Source organism: Cavia porcellus, unplaced genomic scaffold, assembly GCF_034190915.1.
Source record: "Cavia porcellus strain 051 isolate PalLab524CR breed Dunkin Hartley unplaced genomic scaffold, mCavPor4.1 scaffold_20, whole genome shotgun sequence".
In the NCBI taxonomy this organism is placed as follows: Eukaryota; Metazoa; Chordata; class Mammalia; order Rodentia; family Caviidae; genus Cavia; species Cavia porcellus.
Genome location: NW_026947503.1, coordinates 55895120 through 55911158, shown reverse-complemented (window position 1 = coordinate 55911158; position 16039 = coordinate 55895120). Strand labels below are relative to the sequence as shown.

Genomic DNA, 16039 nt, shown 5'->3' with positions numbered 1-16039 from the left:
TAATAAGATATTCAGGGATTAAGTCACTGCCTCCCAGACAGATGTGTCCGTGTGCCAGTTGTGAAGCTTTAATTTTTTCCCCCTGTAATGTTTAATTTATTACACTGGTGCTTTCTAAACTACAACATCTGTAAACAAGGTTAAGAATGACCTTCTTCCAATTTTACATCCGTGAACAGTGCTCCTTCTTCGTGCTCTAATTTTAGATACCTTAAAGATAAATAAATCTGTGGGAGGAAGAAAAAGAGGAGGCCTGCCTGACGCTGTAATGTGTTCATCTTGGGTGAATACAAATTTCCTCACGGCTGGGCTCTTAGGTGCACACCGCTGGCTTTGGATGTGAAGCCATATTCAGCCTCCCTTTCCCAGTCCAAAGCTGTGAAACAACTTCTGCTAAATATTTAACAGCTGGGTGTGGTAAGCAGCGCTAGATAATGGGCCTCAAATTGATAATTGCTCAGAAATGCCCTCTCACAAATATTGCAGATTTCCTGTTCTTTACCTTTTCTCTTCAATTTTGAATGCCGGAATGTGTTCTTTAAAAGATTTTGTTATCAAAACGAACCATGGTCACTTTGCCTGACTCAACATCCCGCAATCAAGCTGGGGTGTTTTGCCCCCAACTGCAAGATCTCACTTGAATTATGGACCGTGCTTGTGTGCTTGAAATCCACTGAAATTTAGTTAGGGACTGGAGGATGTTGGAGCAGGACACTGATTTAAAAACTGACTGGCAGGCTTAGGATTTAAACGCTGGTCCATCAGATTCAAAAGGTCATCTGATTAGAATGGGAGAGGCACAGGGCACTGTAATTTATATTCAAAGGCTAACCTTTGTGGGGAAAGGAAGGAGCCAGGACTGCTTTTCCACTTCATAGGAACAGGATTCCTTACAATTGAATTCCAATAATTATGAAAAATAGCTTACTGAACTTGGGCAAAAAGCAAAAGAATTGTCACTTCCTTGTAGTACATTCTTTCTTTTCTTAAAATCATTGCCACACTTTGCAGGAGGCACATTCAGATGAAGAGTAAGTCAAACATGTTATAAATCATTAAGTATAGCAGGAAACATCTTTCCCTACTTTAAACAACCAAACTCTTCCCTTCTAGAGTATTTGCTTGTCAAAGGTTGACACACTGATTCCCACGTTAAACTGTGTTACATATGAGCCATGTCCTGTGTGTGGGCATGCATATGGCCACCTGTATTCCATACCTAAGCAAATGTGTGTGCTGTGCAGATCAGAACTGTGTTACACACGTGCATGTGAAGTCCTCCATTCTGCAGGTAAAGTCCCTAGTGTTTGGTTCCCATCTTTCTGTTCCTCTGGAACACTCCAGGATGGGAAATGCAATTTGAAGGAATCCCAACTATCCCTTATTTTAAAATCCAGAAAGTCCTTTTAAAATGTAAATCTCTCACAGTTCAATTTTGTTGACCTCCTACTTAAAAAAAAAAAATCCTGCTTTAAAGCTTGGAGAGGAAACTTCACATTCATACTTTTCCCTTGCTTGTTTGCTTTTCTTAAGCTCTTTGCTCTGGGCTTCTGTGTATGATAGACAGTTTCAAGTCTCTTTTCTTGAACCGTCTCTGTCCTTCCCTGCCCTGTGCAAACAGCCCTGTTTATCAGCAAATTCACATAGGTACCGAGAGAAGGAACTGGGAGGCTGAGCACGGAGGCACACGTTAATAAGCAGTCCAAGCTGCAAGGAAGGCTGAGGCAGGAGGTTCAAGACCAGCCTGGGAAACTTTTGCCTTACATGTGTGAAGCCCTAGGTTCAATTTCTAGTACTGAAAAAAAATGGGAAAGGGAAAATTAGGAATGATTGAGAATATTGCTTATTCTTGATTGAAGTGTGCTTTTTAAATTTTTTGGACACAGGGTCTCTCTCTATAGCCCATGCTGGCCTTAAACTCAGTGGTACTCCTGCACCAGCCTCGTGAATGCTGGGGTTACAGGTGTGCACCACCACGTCTGGCCTGAAACTTGTCTTAAGATATGTTTGTGTTTTCTCTTGTCCACCATTTCCTCTCAGAGTGTTTCAGGGCGTAAAATGGCAGCACTGTCCCCATCTTCTGCGCCCCCAGGAAGCGCTTCTTATTTCAGAAAGTCACCCAGGAGCCTCCCATTTTCCCCTCCACTTCCTGGGCACTTCTGCTTTGATTCTAGGTCCCTGAGAGAACAGTTCCTCACTCCACATAGCACCCTGAGCTACTGGACCCACAGCCCTTTCATTCCCATACAAAGATGTGCTGTAGCTATGGAGGGAGTCATCTGTAACCTTCACACCCTTATACAATTTGCTCCTCCAAGTTAATTTGAATTCATTATGATAAAGCAATATAATTTTAAAAATAACTCTTTAAAATGAAGTATTTAACATGATCCTGGCAACAAGACAGCTTTGACTTAGCAGAGGGCCAGGCAGCACGCCCGGTGCATGCTCATGTAAATTCAAAGGTGCCTGGTAAACAAGTACACAAGGCAAAGCTGCCTTGCAGAAAGGCCCAGGCAACGGGAGGCCTCATTCTAATCAGTCCTCAAAGGAACCTGCCACACAGAAGTGGCACTTACTCTAATTTAAAGCCCTCATGCTTGCTTCCGTGTTGCAAAATTTATAAAAGAATAACTTCATTAAACCGCCTGGCACTTCAAACACAAATGCAACCCAGCCACAACACAGAAGGAGCTGGACAAGAGGAAGAGAAATATTCCCAGAGTTGTTAGTGCAGATATTAATATAAAGTCTGCATTGTGGCGGGTCTGTTTCTGACAACATGGTCGGCGGTGCGACTTTCCCTCACCAAGGACCTGTGTCACAGGGCTCTTTACTTCTGTCAGGAGGCCTGTTGCTCTTGTGAGTCTGCTTAATAACACAAAAACCCATTCAAAGCAGTTGGGCAAGCCGTGTCACATGCAGAAATACATCTGGCAGCACATAAATGAATGCTATTCAGTGTTCCTTTCCTGGCTACAGAGATCGGTTCAGAACACTCCACTATTACAGTTCCATTTACTCCGCTATATATTTCAGACTCACCTAAATTGTTGAAAAACTAATGTAAAAAACTGTTCCTCTTAACCTTGGCTTTCAAGAAAGAAAGTAATATTACGGGTTAAGCAAAAAACAATCTGCTGAATCCACGCTGGAGCAAAGATACTGGCAGATCCTAAAACACACACGTTTAAGGAAGCTTTTTTTTCTCCCCTGAATCAGAGAATTGTAAAAGTGCTATTGTCAAATAACTTCAGGCTAGATGCCTATGCTACAAGAAAGTTTGTGTCAGACCACACATCATTTCATGCTGAACGGTCCGCGTATTTCTCAAAGTCATTTTTAAGGGGGAAACATGCATGAAAAGATGTGTTAAGAAGCCTGTGTAAAAACACCAGGCGTCTAAGAAACTCAGTGTCACACACAGGTTGGGCTACCCAGTGTGGTCCTGAGAGATCTTGGTAAAAAGTGGCCCCTTTCCATTCAGGGGTTTTACCAATTCATGCTGAACTCTGTTTCAAAGAGAACCCCCGAAAATGGTACCCCAACGATGGGGTTAGAGGAAATGACTTCCTAGGGGAAGTCAAAGGTCTGTGCCACAAAGTTTTGAAGACTTCATCCAATTGGGGGACTCTTGGTGCTGGCTAGAAGACAGAGGTGCTGTAGAGTTTCAAGCTAGAGGACAGACTGACACATAGCTGTGAATATTAAAGTCAAAATGCAGGATGCTGTGAGTCACAAGGCTCCTATGATAAACAAGCATTGGAATGAATTTCATATTATCCTCATATAGTCATCTTATAGTGCAGAAAGCTTTTTTAATATCCAAGGAATATAATGGATTAGTAAAGGTAAGTTGTACTTTTTCCTCCCCATGCATAACATAGGGCTAATCAGAAAAAGTGGAGGAGCTAATTAAATTATAGGCAGTCTTTATTATATAATAAAAATGGTTTATTGATCTTGTGGAATTGGCAATGAAACACGTAGATTCAGTGAATGAAACCTTGCAGATCTCAATTGAAGACTATTTTATTCATGCTTGAAAACTAGAAACTGTTTACACTTGGAAAAATGCCACACGTAAAACCCCACCAAACTTAACTGAGCCCAGTTTTCCAGAAGGGGGCATATACCAGATTAATACAGAGGGCTGGAGAGGGAGCCTGTCTGTGACACTTGGGTGGCAGAATCTCTGCTATGGACTTTCATGGAGGGAGAAGAAAGAGTCAGGCGCTTTTGCTTTTGGAGTGGTACCTGGAAACTTGTTTCATGGACCAACATTTACTTCCTGAGCACCTTGCTACAAATCAAACCCAGTCCGCTAATAAAGGCTGTGTTGTGGCCTTTGTACTTACGAAAGGGACTTGTTTCAAATACAATGTTGGGCTGTCCTAGCCAAATCCTTTGTCTGTCATCTCTTAAAAAATGCAAAAATCAACCCCGTTAGAAGGAAAGCAGCTCTGAATGCGAAGGTCACGTGGAAAGGAAGCTTAGGCAGGAAACACTAAAGGGAAAAACGAAGGTGCGAGATGACATGTAACATATATTTGCACGCCTCTTTTCTGCCTTCCATCTGCCTATAAATCTGCCCCAAGATCCCATGGCTTGCAGATCGCTCCACAGTGCGGGCCCCACTGCCTCCTGCAGCCTCTGTCAACTTCTCCCAGCTCTTCCTCTCACTGAGCTCACATCCTCTCCACCCTTTACGGCCGCATCCACCTGCCCCCCACAGAACAGCACACGCACAGATACGCTCTCTTCCCCTCTGTTTTTCTCTGCGCGATGGAGCCAGGCTCTGTGTTTTGGTAGGCAGCCCTCCAGCGCCGAGGTGAGCGCGCATGGGGTATGTTTTCCAAAATGACTCCAACGAAAAGGGAGGAATGCGAGACGCTAAACAATGCTGCGCAAAGTTGCAGACTGTTCGGCTACAGTCCAGAAAATGAATCCAATTTTTCATTCTGTCATTATAAATATTTCATTGCAAATGGTACTGATTTTCTGCAACTGTGGTTAAGCAGAGGGCCTCTGTGTGAATATTTAAGAATTAAAAAAATCCCCAAACGGAGGAAGACAACGAAGAAGGGTGGGTGGGGGGATTAAAGGTTAGCAACCAATTAATTTCTTACTTTAAATGTAAAAAGATGCTGGGAGAAATTCAACAGTGATGTAGTGTGTGAGTCAAAGAAGAAGAAGAAAAAAACATTTACTCTGCTCTTCTTCTGACAGTTTCTCATAAAATATCTGCAGTCCATCTATCTTTTAGTACTCCAGGCTCCTCTGGAGAGCAGAAAATGGTGGTTTAAAGCTCACTTCAGTGCCAGTCTGCGGGAGATTGCTTTCCACAGGACCCCCGCTGATGGAGGCCTAGGGGAAGAGGCCCAGGAGTTATTCAATCAGCCCGAGACTCCAGGGCGGCTGGGGGTCCTTTGAGGGCTGATTATAAAGCTGCCCTCCTGTTGCCTGCCTCGGAACAGAACGAAATGAGCAGCCTCTTGCTGAGAAGATTCTGCAAGAAGGAATTTCACCTGTCATGGAGTTTGTCAGAATTTCAGGATTTATCTTGGTGCAAAATTAATAAAATACCAACCAGGATTTCAGGCTGACTACTCAGCTGTGTCATCTCGAAGTGATCTTTCACCCAAGAAAACCTGGACAGTGAGTGCAGCCATTCCTGCCCTACTTTTCCTTGGGAGGATGAGAGAGGTGACGTGACTAATACCGCCCAGATATGGGGACGGAGCCAATTACACCCGGGCTGCATGAGGAGTGGGTGCCGCTGCCGCCCTGTGACCCCTCACTGCACGGCAGTCCTTTGGAAGCCTCTTTGGAATTAGCTTGAGTCTGTGCATCAAAAGGCCATTCTGGAGTTTATAACACAGTGGGTCCCCTATGGCATCACATCTCTTAAATTTCTATGCTGGTATTTCAGGCCTTGGATTTGATTTATCTTTTCAAAAGGGGTACTGACAGCGGACTGTGTGAAGAGCATGTATTAGGAAACATTACAGATTAATCTGGGGTCAGCCACGAAAAGTGATGTAGTGATCCAGCCCACATTTTAACACATATCCTCCGCGTGTCCCATCACCTTTTGGGCTCCCTGGCAGAAAGCGGGGGTGAGGCATTTGAGGGAGGAGGGAGGGACATGTGTCCAATGAGTGTGGCCATCTCCATTCCTTCCGTTGCAGCTATCCCACCCCAGCTGTTGTCACTGGAGTTCTGCACAGCCTGGGCAGTTAGTTAAGGTCCTGAGTGGGTGGCACCACATCACAGATCCTCACGTGTAGGGCCTGGGATGGCATTCATAGGCTGGCCCAGGTCAATGGTGAGAGCAGACAGGCATTTCTCAGGACCATGGTCTCACTATGAATCCGCTTTCTGGACACGGAATTTAACTTGGAATAGGGTGAACCTGGATATTTATATGTACTTTGTGTTGCACCCCTGGCCTCCCATGCCTTGGGCCACATGGAATATTTACTAACGTGATTGGCATCGCACCTAGGCTCTTAGCTTCATCAAGGGGTTTATGGCAATTGCTGCTTCTCTATTTTTTAATTGACGTTTTCAAAGCGAGACATTAAATGACGTGGTAATGCATTCCTACCACATGTCTTCCCCTAGCTAAATGACAGCTCTGGTTTGTTTTGGAGAAGCACCTTTAGAAATTGGAAGCAGTCACATGATATTAACACCAAGAGATCTCAGAAGAGAGAGACAGAGAGTCACATGATATTAACACCAAGAGATCTCAGAAGAGAGAGACAGAGAGAGGGAGGGAGAAGGAGAGAGAGAGAGAGAGAGAAGCTGCTTAGAAGTGGTGCACAGATGGCGGTGGGGGGGATGCAGGGTGCTCTCAGCAAGCTTCAGTGGAGACGCATTAACTCCACGGAGGGATGAGGGCTTCCCACCAGTACTGTCATGAATTATAAACTGAGTATGGGAGTGAGGTCTTGGTGCCTGTCTCACAGCAATATACCGTTCCATTTTCCTGCACAGCGACCTTTCACCCTTATAAACTCAAAGCACCGCGCGGTACACTGCTGATATTTAATGGTATCACAGTAGCCTTTTTTATGTCTAGAAGGCACACAAGCTTAGCAGATGTGCCTCGTCGTGTCAGTCAGACAATTATAAAATTAAGTTTTGGTGATGTAAGGCAGGAAATCTTTGATGGGTGCCTTGCGTGTCCAGGGAGCAGTAGTTTTCGGCCAACTGAGGAGATGCATCAACGTGGGAGGGGGAGAAGAACCCAGTACACATCCTTCCCACCCCCACACTGGCCAGCCAGGGAAAATCACCTTAAGGGCTTTCCCTTCCTATGAGCAGCTCCTGCTCAGTGAGTTATCTGCTTACTCATTCAATGAACTTCTCAATGAAGGAGACCTGTTATTTTAGGCAGTTTGAAATTTCACCAGTTTTAAAAAGGACTCGTTTACCCTGCCTTTCACTCCCATTTAGAACCTCAGAGTTGTAGTTCTAAATGACAGCACCGTGAGCAGTGCTTTTAAGCACCATTCATCTCTCCTACCCCACCTCAGCCTTTCACAGAACACTGCTCTCTCTCCAATAAGGGGAACTTGCTCCTTCATAGCTGCAGGGCAGAGCCTGTTATGAGCTGTAGATTCGCTGCAAATATAACAATAAAGGATACAAATGTGAATTCCTCTTAAAATACACATTTGGCTCTGAAGCTGCCTTGCCTTAGCAAACCCGATCAAGGGCAGCCTATCAATTTTGCCCCAAATGCACAGAACAGCACATTACAGGCTGCGGTCCAAGGGATGGCCACATCCATGCATGAAGATGTTAGAGTGAATTCTTTGCTCTTTTTAGGGGATTGATAGTTAAAGTCTGTGATTACCATCTCTCTTGCCCTAATTGTCACAACAGTTGGATATGGAAGTGCTGTTTCCCAGTAGTCAGATAAAAGTTTGTAAACACAAAGGGTCTATTCTTGGCACTCAGTCTTGGTTAATGTGAGGAAATCGATCTCTGGGTGGAGCAGACGTCTAAAATAGGAACACACGCAGGAGTTGTGTGTGCCTGTCTGGATGGCAGAATGTTCTAGAAATCTGGGTTTCCAGCGCTCTCTGAAGGATGAGACTGCAAAGGCACTGAGACACAGCTCAGTCTTTGCCGGGCACTCTTGCCTGCGGTCTTTCACTCCTGTTGGAGGCAGATCTTCCTGAGTGGTGGCAGCAGGCTGTCTTGGCGTCGTGGAAGATGGCAGGGCCAGCAAAGCCCAGCCAAAGCAGAATGTGGCAGAGGTGATGAGTGCTTCCAGGGGGTGGGGAGGGAGGGGGCTGTGGAACTGGCCACAGTGCTCTTCAATACACCCTAGCTGGATGCTCCATAAAGTCGCACTGATGGCAGATCGGAGATGGCCATCTGTCGTCAACTCTGGGCCAGACAAAAAAATAATGTAATGGCAGCTCGCTAACAACAGGGCTGTTGGAGGAAGGAACAGAGTCCTAGAACAAAGAGGTGGTGTGCTGTCTTCTAATAGCAAAAACCACTCATTGATAAGGACATCAAGAAATTAATGGATGGACAATATTTTAAAATCAAGCTGGGTGCCTGTAAGAACAATTCAAATAAAGTGTTTTTCTCTATTGCAATCACCTCCACTGCCCTTATTTCGGTCATATTAACCACTTGCTGCTCAAAAATTTAACTACCAGGACACATGGTAAAGCAGTGAGGGTCAAATTCAGAAAAAGGTGAGACCAGGTTGTGCCTCCAAGCATGCACACACCGATCAGGCACTTATTGGTACAAAACGGGTAATTGAAAACGCATTTACTCGTTTAACCTAAATGAATTCACTGTGAGAGTCATGCTTATCTTTCTGTGTGGGTGCTTAACTTCTAGGTGTAGTTTTACTGAAAAGCAAAGTAAAAATATATCACCTTCAGATGTAATATAAATGCTATAAGATTACAAAGTCCCTTGTTTGCTTAAAAACCTTTTTGAGAGAAACAGGAGAGAGGAGAGAGAGTGAGAGAAAGACAGAGGGGGGATAATAGTCCAACTGAGGTTAGGTTAGTAATGCCCTATTTCTGTGTCCTAGGTGATTAACTTTCTGCCTTCAATGGTAAGGCCAATCAATCTTGATTGAATTATCCAATATTAACAGCTGAAAGTGATCAAAACTAATGGTGAAAACATAGCGCCAGTCAATAAATCAATGCAAATGATTTGGTTCCTGGAGATTCGATCAAATAAAAAAATAGATCAATTTAACCACTGAGCAAATTAAGTGGAAGTTGCCCCAGCACCAATTTGCTTCCAAAGCCCTGCAGGCCCACAAAACAACAAAATGAGGAGAGGTATGTGGTGGGCCAGTTCCAGAACCATGCACTCGTTTAACCCAGTTTATACTCCTGTGATTCTCAGAGCCTCCCTGGGGTGTTTAGGGGCTGAGCAGAAGCCATGCAGGCACCATGGAGAGCAGGCACCATGCAGCTGATCTAAGGGACCACGACGCCAAGGGGCATGGCCCACCCCACGCAGGAAGGGCAAGTGTGCCGCTCCTCCACATAGACAGCCCCAGATATGCCACATCTAGGCATGGTGACTGCAAATATTTCCAGCTGGGGCCTCGAAGGAGGACACCTGACAGGAGGCAAGGCAGGACAGGGTCGTGACTCTCTGGTGATAATGAAGGAATTTTTAACTTCTGTGAGAAATCAAAATTAAGCTCTGGTGAAATACAGGAGAACTGTGAGAGGACAGGTCTGGAGGGCAGAGCAGTACACTGTGTTGGGGCCTGTTGTGAACTGTAACTGTAACATTTCTTCCTGTTTGCCTCCTCAGGAAGAAAACAAAAAAACAAAACAAAACAAAAACCCTAAAGGAACCTTTCTTCAGACCACACCCAGATCCTACCTCATCTTTTACAGAGGGGCAAGGCAATATTTTTTGTTTTATTTTGTTTTCAGCCATGTATTTCCATCAGTGTAGGAAGTTTTCACAGTGTTTAAAACACATTTCTGAAGACCAACGTAATAACTGAATTTTATGGTTTGATGCTAGGAAACAAAGAAGTGCAAGGCTCTAGATCATGTGCAAAAGATGCATGTTTACAAATAAGAATTTTACCAATTAACATGAAACTATGTCAAAGTAAGGTTAACTGGAAAATTATCTCAGTGAACTAAAACAGAGAACTGAAGAATATTCTGTAATGTCTGGGATAGAGATTTTATTTCCAAATAATGATGAATCTTGATTGTGTTTACTTGGAAAAGCATTAGCAATGCAGGATGAGGCCCAGAGAGGCATTGTTCAATGGGTGTCTCTTAGCCAGCTTTCTCCTGTGTAATTCTCCTAGATGGAGAATAAATCCCTCTCTTGGAACGCTTCTAACAATTGATTATCTTATTACCCTATCCAAGAGTTATTTACATGCATACCTTGTTTTGCTAGTAGACTATAAATAAGATATATTCCTAATCATTTTTGGTATTTTCCTAGAGTGTTTTGCATCACTATGAATTTTAGCATTTGTGATTTTTGACTGTCAACAAGGACCCTTGAATATCTCGGCATGTATAATTCAAACCTTCTGAGACATACATCTGTAGTGCCTTCACAGAAGGGCTGGATGAGGGCCAGTAGCTTGGTCAGTGAGGGCCCAGTGAGCTGTCCAGTAGCCACATTCCAACGTTGCATTGTTGTCCTGGATGTTCCATCCGATATGCATTAACTCATGTCACTTTCAGAAATAAGATCGTAACCCTTATGCACTAAACTGTGGTGTTAAAAATAAGCACCAACCTTGGGTAATGTGGTAGAAAAGTGATTTGAGAAGAAAATGAAACAGCTGTAGAGACAGTGACAAATTTCAACTTTAGTGAGATCTGGAAAGTCTTGGTCTGTCCCTTGGAATGTCAAATGTCTACTGTATTTTGGATGTGGAAAATATTACATTTATGATTTAATGCAGGGAAGAATAAAATATCACAATTATCTTTGATACTAAAGGAACGGAAATATCAGCCTCCCAGAGCCTACTGTTCAGCCAATTTGCTCCAACTCTACTGTAGAGATTCTCTCAATCTTGACTGAGTTCCTAATGGAATGGATGAAGGGAGTTTCTAAGTGGACACATCGTGGGAGGAGGGTGTTTTCACTGCCATCCAACTGAAGATTTTTCTAGAGGCACCAATTAAACAGAAATTCATGTGCTGGAAGAAAGTGGCCTATTCAACATATTTTTATAAGCACGCCACTTGCTCACACCTGTATAAACCACTGTGGATACAAATACGCATTGTAGGATATTATTCTTGGATCAGGTCATCCTCTCTTGAAGCAGCTTCCCTAAGTTCTGCCTAAAAAAATCTGAGGTCTATGAGGAAAACATGTGAAACACTGAACATGTTCATTCACTTTTAAAATAAACTGTTTATTTTGTTCAAATAATGGACTTTTACTGTAAAGCACACTTGCCCTCATGCCAACGAGGTAGGTAGATTAGATTTACTTGCCAAACTGGTATCTGGCTCAGAATTATACATGATATGTCAATAACTATATCTCTGGATGGAATTTAGATCTTTCAGTCAGCAAGGCATAGCATTACTTGAAGCATAGCCTCTATGCTGGCAAAAGGTTTGTTCTTTGTCTTAGATGGAAAGTCTCATTAAAATAAAGGCTTCATTCTCTGACAAGAGAGGTGGCTGGTGATGTCCAAAGGATGGTGCTTCAGGGATTAATCTCCTGAAGGTAGTGTGCAATGGGGAATTTCCTAAACCAATGGCCATATAGGCAATATAAAGGAAAGTAACTAAGTGCATATGTGTGTGTACATACACAAGTACATGTGGATATTTTACACACAGTATGTTATAAGTGTGTTGGTACATAGTTTTAATTTGCCTTTCTTTCTCTTTATGTGTGTGAACACATATATACATTTGTATATAAATTTTATGTCCAACAAGCATTTCTATCCACATATAAAAGAAAGGACTTCATGTTTTCATCTGGGGATAAACAATGAAATAAATATAAATTATTTTATTATGGTCATGAAATCATTTATGTGCCATTAAAAGATGCTCTATGGTGATGATACTGAGCAATTTGAAATGCACATTCTAAGCTTACCATATTATTCTTACCCAGATATAAAAGGCAAATAAATTCTATATATTAAGATCACTAATAGGATTTCAGTTCTTGGACATTTAACTTTAGTAAAAAGCATTTCTTTCTGAACTTTAGTGACATAAAAATAGATGAGTTCACATGGTTTAAAATTTACATTTATTTTACAGACTAAAGTATGAGCCACAGTAGGCTGATGCAATGGTCTCATTTTTCTACCCTGTCATTATTTTCTATTGTCACCTTAATTTTAGTTGATTTCTTCCCTCATCTTAGCAATTAACAAAGCTGCATCACCTTTTTCATATATTTATTGTTCCCAATTTATATACAAGAAACAAGATAAATAAATATTTTAAAATCATTTAAATTCCATCCTCTAAAGTAATTTGGATAATGAAAGCAAGTGAACCGAACCAGGAACCTCTAAGGTTAACACATAAAAATGAAAACACTTCCAAAACTTAAAGTAAATTTCTGACCCATTTTTCTCAATATGTTGAAACCAAAGCCACTGCTGTTACTGGGCATTTTAGCAAATAGACCTACACAGATATTCCCATGACTGTGGATTATAGCTTTGTGAAATATTGACTACAAAGTCAATATTTCATCTCAGATTCACAATAATAATAACATACTAACCATAAGCACTGTTCTTATCTACAGAATGCTCCACATATTAAACCAGAGCAGTCATATCAAGAGAAAATATATATGATTTTAAGTTGTAGGACTAGAAAAGTAATGTTTATAGCTTTGAATTACAGAATGAGTCTTGTTTGGGCCCAGATCACAATGTGAATGAATCTAACAAGCTTCGAGAGATGTTTCACTTCGTAAGGTCACAAAGACTTAGGGGCTGTGTGTGCTATAGTGAAATTGGCAATTCTCAAAGGGTGGCCCAGGGACTGCTGTGGTCTCCTAGGCACTTTTAGGTGGTCTGCAGAGCTGAACCTGTCTTCATACAGTATTTGCTCTTTATACTCTCATTACCTCAAAAGTGAAGAACAGGATTTTCTAGAGGCCACACTATGTGTGATGACATCACCTAACCACTATGAGAGTATGTGCTGTCTCCTGCACTTAACACATTTCTCAATTTTCATTTCTAGCATGGAGAATATCAATAGATAGTAACCACATAAAGCAGAGTTCTCTGTGACCTTCAATAATTCCTGAGAATGCAAAGTCCTCTTGAAATCGGAGAGTTTGGGAACCGCTTGTAGAAAAGAATGAATACCATGTGTTACATGCGACTCTGAAGTAAATTATAAAAAGAAACCTGGAGCCCAGAAGGATGTGTTTCATTGCTTAATCTTGTTTTACCTACAATGGGTCAGAGACCACGGCTGCCACAGTGCTGGCTTCCTTTAATGATAGTAATTGAAGGTTAGAAATTACTAATATAGTAGACAAGCGGAGGTTTATTGCAAACTCCAAGAATATTAGATATCAGTTCCTACACAATCTGTATAATTCCGATGTAAACTATTACTTAGTTAATTCTGCTTCATAGTTTATTTACTAATTAGCACTACCACTACTGTTTTTTATAGATTTGTGACTGAATCTTTTATAGATTCCTGAAATATATATGACTTTTTATAGATTCATGAAACAGACTCCAACTCAGCTATTTCCTGACACTCACTTCAGCAACAGTGTAATATTCCTTCAAACAGAAATTTAAATCCTTTTAATAATATGTTTTTAAACAATAGCTTAACTTGCTCTATGTTCTATATTCAACTGGCAAACAGATGAATACAATATTTTTTAGAAGTGATAATGGGTAAGATAGTAACTAATAATTTTAATCCATTGACCTAAGGTAACAATTCAATGGGCATACCTGTTTTTAAAATATATTCAAATGTTCATCTATTTTACTTATGCATTCACATACAGAATGATAAGAAGACAAACTGTAAATTTCATATTTCAATGTATAATTTGTATAAATGGGGGTTCATCATAGCCTAGGGAGCCGCAGGTGCCCCAGGTTCCTGTGCGGGTGGAGACAAAGAAGGTGGGCTCTACAACCTTTAGACTTTCTTCTACTAGGTAACCAGATCAGCCCTATTTTAGTTGCTCCAGGGGTTCAAAATAACTAATAGTATCCCCCATTTCAAGGTGAGTCACTTTATCATTAATTATAATTTCACAATAACAAAGTAATTTTGGGCTGGGGATTTAGCTCAGCACCCTAAGCACCTGCCTGGCTAGCAGGAGGTTGTGAGTTCAATCCCCGGTACCAAAAAACCAAAAAACAAAACAAAACAAAATTAAAATAATTTTAAGTTTAGCTCCATTATCCTCCATAGGAATTGACAAAATTGAAGAAAATGCATTTTACTCATTTCATTTCATCAGGTGAATAAGGATAAGAAAATCATATCCATTCCCCAGATAAAGTAACAGGAAACAAAGAGATATTATACCTTTATGAAAGGTGATCTTTCGTGAATAAAATTCAGGTGCCTGACTTACATTTCTAATTACCAGTCTATTGCTAAGAAGAATTGAAATAACCAAACACTTATTTTCAGCCATTATTCCATTTGCACCTGCTAGCAGTCCTGTGTGAGGCTTGTTTACTTTTTCCTGCTGTTCAGAGAAGTAGTCACATATCCAGTAAGTGGGCTACTAAAGGCTAAAGCCAACACCTTTGGGTGTCGACATTTTCAACTAGAGAGGTGTTGTTTTAAGAATAATTATTCCATTTCATCAACTGGAAGGAATACGTCCTGGACAAGAGCACATATTTCCCCTCTTCCCTTCTTCCCAGTGTTAGGACCCTCAGAATGACAACAGCCTGGACATCCGTCGGGCTAGGAACCCTGTGGGAGCAGATCATGAATAAAACAGGATTTGGGAGAATGAGCTGTGACAAGCGAGGTGAATGATCCCACAGTCCAATAAACCTGACCTCTCTGCCTCTCACACTAGGTCAGAAGGTCCAATTATGGGTCTGTTCGAGTTCTTTTTATGATTGACAGCAGCCAGAGGCAAAATTACTTTGGTGTCTACTAATCTGGTCTCTAATTTTTTCTTTTGCCCCTAAACACTCCTAGCATCATGGTGGCCCAGGGTGACTGAGACTATGAATCCACATTTAAAATACCCTTGTTCCCTGTAAGAATAGCAACTGGGTTTAGGCCTGGTCCTCCTCAGGAGAACATTACCTGCAGCTCTGTTTGGAAGAAAAACTTCTGCGGACATTGTGTACAGTCATAGATCTTGTCTTCTTGTCCATGGGCAGAGAAAATGTGTTGCTGCAACTTATTTGCTTGAACAAACACTGAAACGATAAGAGAGTGGTGCACCTGGGTTATTTTATTTCTCAGATCCTCTTCGTTGCTGACCAATACCTGCGGGCTGTGACTGACCGCCACACACCTTGGGAGACGGAACCCACACTCACGGTTATGTCTCTGGCTTTTGTTCAGATGCACTCTACTGAGCACCCAATTGAAACCAAACAGCTCCCAAGTAATGGTTTATGGAGGCCCTGCTCCCTATAAATTTTTAAAAATAAAGCTGAAAATCGTCTAATGCACAACTCTGGCTGGCAAGAAGTGACTCTTATTTCTCAGCAATCCATAGGTTAAGAAATCATAGATGCCAAAACCCTGTTTATTGTATTTGCCTAAAGTTATAGCTGGCAAACTGTTCTCTATTTAAATGTGTTAATGCTAAAAATTATATCCCACAGCTACTCCGGGGCACTGTCTATAAATGTACAACAGAACGGCAGGTAAATTCTCTTTGGATACTTTAAGATCAACTCAACCTACACACTGAATGCAAGGGTTTCAATAATATAAACATGTTCAATTTTAATGACTACAAAACAAGGCCCTAAGACTGTGTAACAGTTTACCTGGGAGACATACTATTAATAATTAAATTGTAT

At 41.6% G+C, this 16039-nt stretch overlaps 1 protein-coding gene across 3 annotated transcripts in view; it reads right to left on the bottom strand.

Annotated features, from left to right (window-relative positions):
- Positions 1-16039, bottom strand: part of Znf521 (zinc finger protein 521) — a 269597-nt gene that overhangs the window by 11366 nt on the left and 242192 nt on the right. For all 3 annotated transcript variants that reach the window (XM_063231828.1, XM_063231826.1, XM_063231827.1), the window contains one exon: positions 15309-15424. In XM_063231828.1, the coding sequence (XP_063087898.1) occupies positions 15309-15424 (116 nt within the window). The remainder of the gene's footprint in view (positions 1-15308; positions 15425-16039) is intronic.